At 41.0% G+C, this 14,396-nt stretch overlaps 1 protein-coding gene across 2 annotated transcripts in view; it reads left to right on the top strand.

Annotated features, from left to right (window-relative positions):
- Window positions 1–14,396, top strand: part of si:ch73-22o12.1 (nectin-2) — a 117,820-nt gene that overhangs the window by 57,714 nt on the left and 45,710 nt on the right. Inside the window, exon 7 of one of the 2 annotated variants that reach the window (XM_032554752.1) lies at window positions 8,164–9,316. The exons of the other annotated variant lie outside the window; for it this stretch is intronic. Within the exon in view, the coding sequence (XP_032410643.1) occupies window positions 8,164–8,744 (581 nt within the window). The 3' untranslated portion in view covers window positions 8,745–9,316. Of the gene's footprint in view, window positions 1–8,163; window positions 9,317–14,396 lie in introns of those variants that run through there. 2 annotated transcript variants of the gene reach the window in all.

The following is a 14,396-nucleotide window of genomic DNA, read 5'->3' as shown; positions in this document are numbered from 1 at the left end:
TAAAATGAAATCCATTAAACCTTTTCCAATCCAAGTTATATTTTTGTAAAAGATGAATCAAAAGTCTGTTTTTAATGCTTTTTTTTTTTTTCTTAAAGCCATAAAAATTTTCAGACTTCTACTGAAAAAGAACCAAACCGATATTTGATGGGAGTATTTGATAAACTGTTTTTTAAGGGAAACAGAACAGGTTGTGCTTCATCACAATGGAAATGACAATATAATCTCTTGAAGCTTATTTCTTTTAATTTGAAGCCAGTTTTTCTAATTTTCCAAGAAATGTCGGCCAACTTTAAATTCCAAATGGGGAAACCAGAGTTTACAAGACTCGGATATTAAAATATGGCAGCTGTACAAATGAAAATGAAGAAAAAAGTTTTGATGTTTCGTATTTTTAGTCAGTCTTTTATATAATACTGTGAAACATAAATTTCCGAACATGTTTCTTTTAGTGTTTGAGTAAATAAAAATTGAGAGGCAACAATATATTTTTGTGTTAACAGTCGTTAGAAACGAGGCTGCAGAATGCTTCATAAGTTCATTATTACTCAGTCGTAATATTGCTGAGAACTTGCTGAACTGCTGTTAACTCTATAAGTAACATGGGTGGATTTAAATCCACCCTAAATATTTGTTGATCCTTGTTGTTTCAAAAATATTAAAGTCACTGATTATAACCAAGTTGTTGCTTATCCAAACATTTTTAATAAGGCCCTGTTTTTTAGATGAATCACTCCCCCCCACTAGACAAATAAACTCACTACCTTCTGTCTCTGTTGTTCAATGAACGCAAAGCAGAAATGCTCTTTTTGATATTCGTTTTATTTATTGCATGTTATCTTAGCGCATGTTTTCCTTACATTGTGCAGCTCTAGTCGGCACCATAACAGACAGCAAATCTCACTGGTTTCCAGCTTGGAACTAGAAGACGGTTGGTGCAGGTGTGACGTCTCTCCAAGCTTGGACAAAAAAAAAGGGCAGATTACGCTGCTCACATCACACAAACACGGAGCAGCAGCAGCCTATGGTCTCTCTTCTACCTTTGAGCCACCGTGAAAATGTAAAACAAAAATTTAAAAAACTTGGATCATTTGTGAAAATCCTAATTTGTTTAATTACTTCACAATATTATGAGTTTGTGTTGAATTTGGCTTAGTCACGTTTCTCCAAAGGCAGAATCAGAAGGTTTTATAGAAAATACATAATCCCTCTGCTTGCCAGCATGTACTGATCCATCACAACTTCACATCATCATAATACCCACCAGTATTGTACTTCTGCTTTTTCCCCTGCCGTTATCCACACAGCTTGCATATTGCAAGCTTTCCACTGGCTCATCTAGCAGCTTGTTTCGGAGACGTCTCCTCCTTTACCCACTTAAACAAACTTCAAGGCTTCCTTGTTGGATGTCTGGGCCTGCACCGACAGCCTGCGGTGAATCTTTTTACGTCTCATTTTGTGAATCTTTTAAGGGGTTATCTTCAGAACGGCAGAATAAAACATGAATTATCCTCTACAAAAGGATTTATCTGCGCAGACTGAAAAAAACCGACTTGAGCGATGCATTAAAAATAATTGGATGAGTAGTGCTTGGGGAAAATTTGCATTTGAATTTAAGTGTAATTTCTTTTGATGTGATGGAAAAGTGTCGCAGCATCCGGCCCAAAGTTCTGCATGTTATGGCGCTCCTCTGGGCCTGAGATAATGGACTTCTTGTGTTCCTGTTAGGAGTGGACAGAGAGTTCTAGCTTTTGCTCTCTGGTGTGTGTGAATAGGAGTGTTTAGCGCAGCTTGCAAGGCAAGAGAGTTGGTGTGCTTTGGGAGAAGAGCGAACAAAAGCAGGAGAAAAGTGTAGCCATCATTATTAATTCTTTCCTCGGGCTCGCAATGGAGAAAAAAGGTTCAAAAAAGTAGCATAAAACAGAAGTACAAATGTAAATTGGAGCGATGATGGGGAAAATGGATTTAGCGCAGACAGCATGCGTGGAGGAGACAGCTGGTGTAGTGGAGGGAGAGACGGAGGAGAGGGAAGAGGAGAAGAGCACAGGTGTAGAAGCCAGCACACTCCCATTTTCTCTCTTGACAAGAATCAGTGTTACAAGAGTGATTCTGTCAGCCTTCTGTACACTTAACAAGAAGGGCTGGCCTCTTTGGGATTTCGAATAGGAATGACAATAAGAGTTAGTCTGATTTGCTGCTTTCAAATTTAGGCAGGGATTCCAACAGCAGCGTCCTGCGGTTAATCCTCTGCAGCGCCTGGTGAAAGTGCAGAGAGGAGAGCTGCAGACATGATATTCAGCACATCTAAGGGCTTCTTGATCACTTTCAACCAGGGACTGGCATGAAAAATTTATGGGCATGCCATAATTTTATTTGCTTATAAGCTGAAGAGCTCCAACCTTAGGGGAGGACGAATACGTTTGCGACAGATGAAGATTTCAAACATGTTTACTTGTAGCTGCAGAGAACAATTTCTTTGCTTTCAGCGCAAATGTGTGTAAGGGAGCCCAGCAGCAACCTGTCTTCACAAAGAAATGTGCAAATGAGAGTTCTGACCATTAACGATGGAGAGATGGCAGCATTTAATCTGAACGAGAGCAGCAAAAATCCAAACTTATTTGGAAAATAGCAGACAAAAGATTCAGGTGGATGGACTGAACCGAAGCAAAACACTTTGGAAATGAACCAAGCTGCACTGCTCCCAAAGATATGTATATTTTTTGAGCATTTTGTTACTTTTTGCCGTGTTTCAAGTACCTGCTTTAAATGTTTTTATTGGGATTTTATCTCAGACCAACACAAAGAAGTGCGTAATTCAGAAGTGAAATGCAAGTCTGAGTGTCATGCATGATGCAGCCATATTTTGTTATAGGACAGGTTCATTTAGGGGGATTTGCAGCGTTTCTTCCATACACAACCTTTTTCACACACTGAAAATGAGTTTAGGCCTCTTCTGACCACAGCGCTTAGACAGCTTTTGGCAAACTGCAAATAAGACTTCTCATGGTTTTCTTTAAGCTGTAGATTTCTTCTCATCACTATTTCATAAAGTCCAGTTTTTTCACTTGCCCTGTCAACAGATTCTCCCACCTTAGCTTTGGATTTCTGCAACTCTTGGCTGCTTTAATTAATACTCTCCTTATACAGCCTGTTAGTTTAGGTGGAAAGCAAATCTTAATTTCGGGATATGGATTGAACGGTCTCCGAGGTGCACAAAGCTTTGGATTTGTTTTACCAGCTAACTTGCTTTAGATGTTTCTAATGCTTACTTCCTAACATGTCTGCTCTGCTTCTTGGTCCTCATGTCGCTGTTTGTTCACTAATGTTCTCTAACAAACCTCTAAGGTTTTCACAGAACATCTGCATTTATACTGACATTAAGTTCTGAACAGACGGACAGTATTTACTAATGAAGTGACCAATCAACTGCATCCCTGGACATGTAGAATATTGTCCAAGTCGAAACGCATTGGATTTGTAATATAAGACTGCAATGCCATTCATTTTCAAGAAAACCCTAAGAAAGCCCAGTGAGGAGTGAAGCTGGCATCATGGAAACCACTCAAATAAACAACTTTGAGATCCGGCGTCGCCTTCTGTGTCGTCTTCTTCTCATTACCAGATCCATAACAAGACTTTGCTCCGTTGCTTGATGATCCACAACCTGTTGGAAGATTACATGAAAGCATGTCAAATACAATGAAATCGTACAACATGCATCACACGAAGGCTGAGAATCCTTTGAAAGTGGGAAATATTCACAAAGAGAATCAATTTCCTTTCTAAAAGTAGGCTTACGCTTTAAATCTCCAAAGATTATGTGTTGCTGTAGAAACGGCTTATGAAATAAAATCTAGGCTGTCTTTCTGATGTAGTCATCCTTTCTGTTGAAGTTAACTCTCCTGATAGGTTGTCTACATATTGCCACGCTGCAGAACCGGTGCTAGTTGGAGGGCATTTTTCTTCCAAGCAGCTTCACACTACTGTGACTGCAAACAGCATTAATTCCGGCAGTGGTACTGCCAGAAATCCCCAACCCTCTCGTTTATAGATGATGACCACACTGGGAGGAAACGGTCACAGATTCTGTTTATGGGGAGTTGTTAGAGTCCCAGAAAGCATTTAAAATCCTGAAGTTGTGACCTAAATAAGCCTTTGCTAAGCTCAAGTTTGTTGGGACTTTACTGTTTTCTTTATTACAGAAGAGCTTACTTGTGAGCTTCTTTCTTGTAGGACACATTATAATTTGGTGTAACTTTGGTAAAATGTGTTTTTTTTCTTTGCGCCTTAACTGTAGCATTTACATTCACTTTTGCAGGAAATAGTCTATCTTTATTTTATCATGCTTGTTATTTTAACCATATATAAGATTCAAACTAGTTCGGTGTTGTGCTATGTATAGGTTTTAAGTTCTTAAGTGGTTTATTTGATATATAAGGTTTTAAATAGTATAGTTTCATGAAATTAGCTGCACTTTTAAATGTAAAATAAATGCTTTAGAAATTAGAAAAGCATCCATTCATAGTGCTTTTTAGTAATTTAACGTTACAGTTGTTAAACTGCGCGTATATATCAAATTATGTTTGATAAACATTTTAGCAAAAAGACAGAACAGCTGGTAAATTTGGAATAATTTGTGTTAAACATTATCCACACTGCTGACACTGACTGCTAAAGTTGGGTTGTCTGGTTCTGTAACAGGTTGGCTGCTAACCATGGCGATGTGGGTTTAAAACAATAAGACTGTTGGCTCACACTCCTTTTATTTTACACATGAAGACAGAAGCATTTGTGCAAACAGAAATATTTATGAAGGGTTGAATTTGTCTGTCTTTTAAAAGTTGAAAGCAACAGGTAGAGGAGGGGCACAAGTGCATTTCTCTGTGCTACATACAAGCTGGTAAAACGCCCGTCACTCCAGCTCTCTCTAAGGAATCTCTTTGTTAAATCAAAAGACAGTTTCTCTAGAAGACAAAACATTTTGCTTGACTTCTTCTTTTTTTTTTTTTAAACCTTGGTAGTGGCAAATGGGGTATTTTTTACAGTCCTTATGTATCTGATCAATAAATGGCTCCTGAATGGACAGCGTGATTTTGGCCTAATACTGTCATTTAGATGGTCTTTCTTCACAACACTGACTTTAAATTATAACGAACATTTCATTTTTAGTCATTATTGTTTTGTTGTATCAAGTTACAGAGGCATGAGCTGCAACACATCTTTCCATAAATGAGTATATCTCAAAAAGCTCAATTGAACTTCTTTGTGTTGTAACTTCTTTACAAACATGAAACATTAGCTACATTTTTCACAGAGTGTTTATTTGAGAAAAGTTTGCAATCTAGAACGAAGATTTTACATGGTTATTTTAGAGTTGAAACAAAATAAAACAGATTCAGGATGTTTGTCATTTACTAAGATCTTGCTTCAGACTGACTGGAGTTGCAATGTTAGGAAAATCTTTGAAGATTGCAGCAAGAGCTTTGGATGTTGGCATAAACAATGCTAGTGTTGACTGAGCATGCTAATGCTAATGCCTTCTACTGCCCCCTGTTTACAACTCTTAGTGTGGTGTGTGGAAACTGAATGAGGAGTAAAAGGAAGGATTTTGAGTAGCACCATAAACTGGCTGTTTTACTCTATAGTGAATTGTGCTGAATGAGGGGACACTTCCAACACAGCTATTTATTAGCACTTCCCTTGCTCGTGGAAGCAATAACATCCATTCTAGCACAAAGATGCGCTTTAAAAAAGGTTGTGTTGAGATAAAATACAGCAATAATATCGCTGGACACGGGTGTCCAGGGAGTGGTAAGAGCTACGCAGCTGACGAGTCATGTGGGACCTCATCAAACCCTGATTTAGACTCGACTGCTCCGTCCCGTGAGTCTTTGCGTACATAGATGTTGAAAAAGCAATGCGTTGGATTTGGCAGAGCCCTACTTTTGCTTGTATCCCCTTAAGTTAGTTTGCACTCTAACAAAGCCATTAAATGCACTTTTTTATGTGTATGTATGTATGTGGAGCAAGGCTGTTGGGACTTTGAGATGCTAGAATAGAAATGGATTCACATTGGACTAATCTACACTCAAATAATTACAAAAGCAGAGGGGGGTACCCGTTCAGTCTCCCCGCTGTTGATGAATCGCTTCAAGGAAGAGTTGTCATTCTGCTGCGTCGCTCGTTCATTCACCCCTCCTCCTCCATCTCTTCATCTTCTTCTTTCCTTCATTCATTGTTACAGTCCTCCTCCTCCTCTGCATGGCCTCCACTTGTTTTCCTGACCCGCCGCTCTCTACCTCATCAGAAACTGTGTACATTTGAGCATGCGGGTGTGTGTGTGTGTGTGTGTGGTTTAACTCCCAGTCCCCAATCTTCCCCCGTCCCTCCAAGCTCTGTGATTTGTGATGAGCCTTGGACAGACCCTGGCTGTCGAAGGGCAGCACACGGGGGAATGTGGCTGAGACGTTGTAAAGACGTGGCTGTGGTGAAGGGGACAGGAACAGCCTAAAGGGAGGGGAGGATCTGTCAGTGCAGCTGAAGGCTCGACACACACACCATCACACACACTCTCACACCGACTGCTATTAAAAACTATTTGCCTGCTTACAGATTTCTTCTTTTTTGACTTTGTCCCACTTAAATGTGAAAATTGTCAAAAATTGATGTAAAAGACGAGCTAAGTAAATACAAAAAACTGCTTTCAAATGTTGAATTTAAATAAAAGGTTTTGTGAAAAAATTATTGGTCCCTAAACTTAACAGCTGCCATCAAACTTTTGTGATAACTAGCTAGCATCATTTAACATCACTGGAGAAAGTTTTGCCCTGTTTTATGCATAATTGGTTTAATTCAGCCACCCTGAAGGTCTTTGTTCTTTACCAACCTGTCGAGGGTCTTTACACAAGGCTCAATCTGATGGCAGTTCAGACTTGGACTGGGCCACTTCCAATCCTTTTTGTTGTGGTGTTTGAATCATTTTGAGGTGGACTCGTTGGTACCGTTTGGATCATTTTCCTGCTCCATAACCCGATTGGGCTTGAGCTTAAAGTCTTGGCCTGATGTTCAGATATTATTTGTCAAGATATTCTGAAGACCAACACTAGACAAATTTTAAATAAGTTTCTGAAATCTTTTGCTTTTGTCTCATCAGAATACAGGATATTTTTCCAAAAGACTTGAGGATGATCAACATTTCTTTTTGAAAAAGATGTTTTTGGAAGCTGCTGACACAGGTGGCCTTTTGTGCTTTAGGGTCAGCAGAGGTTTTGGTCTCTCGCCTGTATGGCATTTTTAACTCTTTCTCACTGTTGAATAATGAACACACACAGGTTTAAAAGTTGTTTTGGGTTCTTTTGTGTCCCCTTGGATAAGTTGGTGATTGTCTTGTAGTAAATTTACTAAGACATTGTGGTTCCCTGGACTCTCAGTCTTGGAAATGGCTTCCTAAGCCCTTCTTAAAATGTTGGATCTTAAAACCTTTCATCTCCTCTTCAACTACTTTACATCAGGGCCTTTTGGGATCTTTTGGTTTACTTCAGACAGCTTCTACTGAAGGGATTTCTGATGGTACTGGCCTTGGTTGTGGATATCAAAAGATTCCTAAACAAACCCAAGACATTTATGATTAAACAGGTAGAGTGCTTACTGTTTGACGACAGTGTAGGTTGTTTGAGATGTTTGTATTTCTCTAGTGAAGGAACTCCTCATTTGAAAACAGTATTTTGTATTTACTCTAGTTATATTTATCTGATTTATTAACCCCTTAACTGTCACGATGACACTGGTGTTATTGCTGGCTGATTGACTTTAATGAAACTGTTTTGAGGGTGGCTGTTCGGTGTCAAACATTTGAGTTTCAAAAGGAAAAACGGGAAGAAATCTGTAAGCAAGCAAATACTTTTTCTCTGCACTGCATATATGTATATTTATTTATTTGGATTTAAACACAATTGACTGTACTTGCATCTCAGTAGTGTTGCACACTTGATTGAAGCTCACACCACCACTGACATCTCCCATCCCTCACTTTCCCCTTTTCTTACTGGTCTTTTTTTATGCTGTCTCTTTATTCCTCTTTCTGGTGTCTACTTCTCCCTCCTCCTCCAATAATTTTTCATTTTCTTCTATTTTCTCCTTTCCTGCCTCTCCTCCCTCCCACAGAGCCTTCAAAGACCGAATCCAATGCTGGTGTTGTGGCAGGGGCGGTTATAGGCTCCCTGCTGGCCCTCCTTTTGGTCGCCGCCCTCGTTACCGTGCTCGTCACCCGTAGCCGTAGGCAGCAGCAGGGTTACCGGGCCAACGGTGGCAGCGACATGAAGACACGCATATTCGGCGGCGGCAAGAAGGCGAGCAAGAACGGAACAAGCGGAGGAACGGGAAGCGGCGGCGTTGCGGGTGGTAATAACAACGGACCCGTCTACATCGATCGCTCACCCAACCAGGGTCTGGGAGAGAAAAACAACCACCACCAGCCGTTCACCGTGGGCGCCCGGCCTGAGGTCGTCACCGGCACACCCACCGCCCAGGACATCCTGCTGAGCAACGAATTAGACGAAGCAGAGAGGAGGAAGTTTGACGAGATGGAGGAGGACGAGAGATACGACCACTTCGCTGGAGGAGGCTCGATTCTGCAACTGCGCCCCCCTCCCAACCCGGACGATATGATTGGAGATTACATGGACGATGACATGGAGTCCCAGCGGGATGGCTCGGTCATCTCCCGGACTGCAGTTTACGTATAGAGGAAGAGGAGGAGAGCAACCAGAGGAGGAAGATGAGAGAAATAAAAAGCAGGCTTAAGAATTCCTCTCGAGGATTGTTTGGTTTTGGGTCTTGTCCCACTCCCATTGAGGGGGGGGGGGAAGAAAAAAAATACCACTTTTATTTTTGCAAATTGATTTTAAATATATCCAATTATTAATCACAGAGCAGCCCCGTAGTGAGCAGGACTGGAAGAGGGCATGAGGAAAAGCATTTTAAGAAGCATCAACTGAAAATCAAACTGAGAAAAGCGCAACATCTCTCACCGCTTCAGCTCATGCTCTCCCCATTGCTCGGTTCTTGACTTTCAACTGTCAGACTAAAAGAGAAAATACATAGTGTGGGAGTAGGAAAATTGAATCATGATACAAGCTTGGCTATACAGGCATTTCACTTGCATATTCACTCCTAACTTCACTTAAAAATAAAAAATACTGTGGTTGTCAAGCAGTTCCATGTTGCCTGCGACTCTCAGTCCTCCTGTGGGAAGCCTTTTGTTTTGGTAATGTGTTGTGCTGTAACATCTGGTGTGTTGGTGTGTTAAAAAAAAAAAGACAGAAACCATCGGTTGTATTAGAGATGTGAATGATGTATTTGCTCGTGCTCACTCTGCTCTCTCTGCCTTACTCTGACAACTCTAAACACGCAGCTCTGCAGATCATCAGCAACACTGGACTCTTAAGGTTTGAAGAGAAGCTTTCGGTTTATTATTATTTTTAGTTCTTTACCAATAGAAAAGTTGAGAAAGTTACCATTTTTTAGGACTTTTTAGGAAATTTGTCATGCAGTCTTGTTTTTTCTGTGCCTGGAGGTTTGATTCTGGATAAAGGAATGAAGTGCTGCTGATGTGATGGGGCGGAGGGATGAAGGGAGAGATGCAGGAGGAACAGAGATAAGCACCTCTTCTTCCTCATCCTCATCTCTCCGGATCCCTCCCAACAGGAGGAGCTTGACTGGTAATGAGCCATGAAGTTGCTCGTCTAGCTGGGACCAACAGATTGCCGCTGCTTATCGTTTATGAAGTGGCGTTTCCTCGCTCTATCTCTCCTCCCATCTCTGCAACCCCTTCTCTTCCCGTTCTCTCCAGTGTTTATGGGAAGTGTTGATTTATCCGGGGCGCTGTCCAGGTCACGGCCACCTAGAGCAGGGGGAGTATTTTACCGCTCCTGATCCATCAGGAGCCCCACTTACTCCACTCCAAAGGAGTAATTCACCTGGATTGGCCACATTCACAACCCCCTCCTTCCACACTTTAGTAAATGGCCGGATGTAACAGAACCTCCATAGTGCTGCGGCATTAGGCAAGACAGATTTTCAATGAGGATCATATATTACTTTCCATTAGCGGATGTTGGATGTTGTGAATTGATTGGAGGACGTAAAAAGGTTTGGTATTGATGGGCAACATGTGGTGAAATGGCCCTTTAGGTGCAGAGCTTATTGTCTTCGAACCGTTAATTCTTCCTTTTTAATGAGCTCCTTTCTAGAAATTACACCCGATGGCTACTGTACACTGATGTCTTTGAGGCTCGGTGTGTGCATCTGTATGCATTTGAATAATTGTGATGAGAAGCTCATTCCACTCATGAGTTTCCCGGCCTGATTATTGACTCCCCTTTGACCCCGTCAGAAGGACATCCAGCAGGTGTAATCTTGATTGATGCCATTAAGGCCAGGTGGGCTTTGGACTGGCCTTTTTGAAGGAGTCTGCCAGTCAAAACCAGGTTGACCCGCCAGCCGGATGGCTGTGATCGCCTTCTTTTCTTATCATGGCGCTTTTACCCTGAGGAGAAATGCTTCAGCACAGACCAGGCATGGACCGGTACCAGATTCTCACAGCAGGACAACCGCTGCGTCACAATATTGGTGAATATACGATGAAGTAAAATGTTTAAAGCAAAAAAGCAAAAGTTACTCGTATTACTGCTACAATTTAAACTGTACTCATTAATTAGAGAAAGTAAAATTCTAAATGTAATTTTTTTAAAACTGGAATATTTAACCTAAATTTCAGCATTTTTGAACATTTTTAACCATTTTAAATCTGATGTTTTATTTAAAATGTCACTTTATTTGAAATTGAATTTAAAATAATTTATACTGATCATTAGTCATAGCTTTGATATTTTTTTTATTTTGATGCAGACCGAAGTAAAACATAAAACAAACAAGTGAAATGCGATTATTTCGATGAGTTGCTCTTTTTTTATTTAATTTTCTTGACTTGACGGCCTCCAGCAGCAGGTGGGGGAGGGGCAGTGCCACATTACTGTATGCTGCAGACAGCAGGGGAAAACCCCAGCCTCTCTGGCTCTGCCCTTGGAATCTCATTAAAAGGACTTTAAACCATAAAAACAGTATGATGGGAGATTTTTGCAGATTTATTTCCTTGACAACAGCAGCTGGTCCATGCCTACCACAGACCCTGCATTCAATAAGTAGAAATATTTGTTTGCTGTTATAATTGTTAACCTTCGTGCTGGCAGAGAGAGAACAGGAGAGAGGCAGAAGGCAAATAACAAAAATGGTGACAGCATTTAGCGTTTGAGCACCGTGTGGCAGATTGTAAGCCAGCGTGTTCAATGGGATTATCATCTAATGGCCTTAGTTTATGCATAAATGGATGAATAACAGATTTATTGAACACAGCTGACTTGCCACAACCACTTAATGGAAAAAAAATGTATTACTTTTTTTGCACTTGCATTTGTCACATCTTCAATGAACAATATCAGAGTAAAACTGGGTTTCTTTGGGTTGGCGGGAGTTTAAAAAAAAAAAAGAAAACGACAAGGGACAAACAAAAACACTTATGTACATTTTGGTGTGAAGTATCTGTGTACTATAAATGTAATCATCTTTATTTTTCTCGTGAAAATGTACATATTTATGAAATGTAAATATCGGATTGATGGAGCCAGTTTTGCCAGGAGGTTTGTGTTGGCCTCGAGTTCAAATGTGCTCCCAGGCTTTCAGAATGTAGTTTGGTCAATGCTGAACTGTCCAACCTTATATAACCTGAGGCTTATTTTATATTGGTGTTTTTTCCCTCGAATCACCTGCATTTTCACATAACCCCATCCTATTTCTAGTGTCTTTGCACACAGCAAAAAAATAAAATCCGCAGTTTATCTGGGATACCTTCACCCCACAAGCAACAGATGAACGCGTGTGAGCCAGCTCCGTTTAGTCGGAGTGTATTCCAGCGACGCTTCCCCGACCGGAGCTGTAACCCGAGTGGCCGCCCTGAGTCACTCCTAAAAAGTGTCAAACTGCAGATATTGTGTATTTCAAAGGTGCATTCGCTCGCGCGCGCACACAGCTGCGGTACGTGTCTGCATCGGCAGAATGAGGAGAAACAATTCGCCCACACACAAACGCCCTTCAGTCGCTTTCATTATGCTCACTCCCACAGCCAAACTGGTGGAGCAGCAGACACCTCATACCTGACAAGTCTGCCGTCTTCTGACATGAGCCCACACAAAGCTGCACAAAATAATAATGGGGGGGGGGGAAAACCCAAATACAATCGCACTAATACAGAGATGTTTCCATCATGCTTGAAAGCCGTGTTGAGAGGAAGCCGCACCCAAATTGTGACCATGTAAATCTCACTTTTCAAAGAGCATCCATTTATGTTCTAGGATATGTAGCTTTCATGAAAATGCCACCAAGCTGACCTCTTGGTCGTCCCAGATTCCCTTTCAATGCTTTTAAAAGTCACTCATCACACTCCCACATCCCCTTCATCCCCTCCCCTCACCCACCTGACTTCTCGTACCTCTGCATCCTCAGACACAAACGCGGCGACATCCACCTCTTCACTGAAGCAGTGCTTGTCAGACAAAATGCTTTTAGTGAACCCTGCAATTCTGGCTCAGGCCTAGCATCAAGGTGATGCAGTCTAAATATCAGATATTTTCCCCCCCATGTTCCAAAAAAGTGACGTCCCCTCGCCTGTTTGTTTGGCTCCAGACATCCGATGACAAATCAAAGCCTTAACATCTCCCAGCTCCCTTGCATCACCGACAAAAAAAAAGAAGAAACCTTCCTGTGTACATAGTATAAATATATAAATATGTAGCAGAGAAAAAAAGAATTACTAATTTATGGTGTCACATTTGTGTATTACTCAGTGACAGCAAGCATGAAGGATTTATTTTCTTCTATTACAGTCTCCTCTCTCTCTCTCTTCTGTTATTTTGCAGTGCTTTATAATTTATGTTTTCTGAGTGCTTTATTCTTGACTGCTGCGCTGTGATTGCTGCCAAATCTGGTGAATCTGAACTGCACACACACACACACACACTCTCACTACAAAACAGTCTTAACCCAAAATGTGCTTTTAATACTATCGACTGCTCTGTGTGAACGTTGTTTTAACTTTTTGTATTTTTTAATTTTTGGCTTTGTTTTGGTCTGAATTAGGATTGTTGTCACTGTTTTGTCATGTCTTTCTATTTTCTTTTTCGTATTCGGTTCATATTAAAGATTTCCTGATTTTTAAACCGTTCCTGTGTTGCTGCTTTGTGTGTTTCAGTGTGACAGTCCCTTTAACAGCTGAGGGTTGCAGGATGAGTTGGCTCCCAGATTGAAGAGAAGCGCCGCTCAGTGATTCCCGCTGATTAGATTTATAGATAAATTGATCAAGATATGAAGTGGCCTCTTGGTCTCTTGTCACACAGCCCTCAGAGTCCAGACCGGCCCTCTGTGTTTTTAACTCCAATTTCCTGGTCTGGCTGTTTGTCTCGTTTCAGTTTCGATAAATCTGTGCGAGTCCACAGAGGTGTGATAACGGGCTTATGGGAAAAAAGCTGAGCGCAAGTGTCAGGGAAACAATTTTGTAGAATAAAAATCTCATCCTGTGGACAAGCTCCACCTCCTACCAGTCTCCATCTGCTTTGCACATCTGTCCTGGCTGGTTAAGCTAAACATGCTGCCTTGGTTACATGTAGAGTGCCTGGGAAAAATACCTTTTTAATGTTTTATTGGGAGATTTTGTGATGGAACAGCAAAAAGAAGTGGAGAGAAGATTTATATGCATTGTTGTAGATATTTGTGAAAACTAATCTGAAAAGTGCAGTATGCATTTCTGCCCGGCCCACATGGGTGAACAACTTGTAAAACCTTCTGCTGCAATTAATGCTGCGATGTCTTTTGGTTTATGTCTTTACCAGCTTTGCTCATTGAGGGGATCTTTATGCAACATAGTGTGAGCTCAGTCTGTGAGAACTGGATTTTCTCATCTAGAACCCACAGATCTGTATCTAAGCTCTCATCTTACAGCTCTGGCTGCGTTTCCATGAGCCTCCAGGCTGTTTCTCTGATTAATGCTCATCTTGTCAGGTTAGGTCGACTGTCATGATATCTTGTGGAGTCCTGTTCAAAGCGTAAGGATATTGTTTAATAACCTGACCCTGATTTAAACTCTTCCACACTTTTTATCAATTAACCTTCTTTATTTCTTTGTGTTTTTGATTAATTCAGTGATTATATCTAACAAACCTCTGATGCCTTCACAGAACAGCTGCAGTCATACTGAGGTTGAAGCTACACACACATGGAGTTTATTTAGGTAACAACTGGTTTCACTGGATTTTATTTCAGGGTGAACACAAGTGTTCACTTCTCAG

The sequence above is a fragment of the Xiphophorus hellerii genome, chromosome 3, assembly GCF_003331165.1.
Source record: "Xiphophorus hellerii strain 12219 chromosome 3, Xiphophorus_hellerii-4.1, whole genome shotgun sequence".
NCBI lineage: Eukaryota > Metazoa > Chordata > Actinopteri > Cyprinodontiformes > Poeciliidae > Xiphophorus > Xiphophorus hellerii.
Note: the sequence above shows the minus strand (reverse complement) of the source record. Positions and strands in the feature narration are given on the sequence as shown.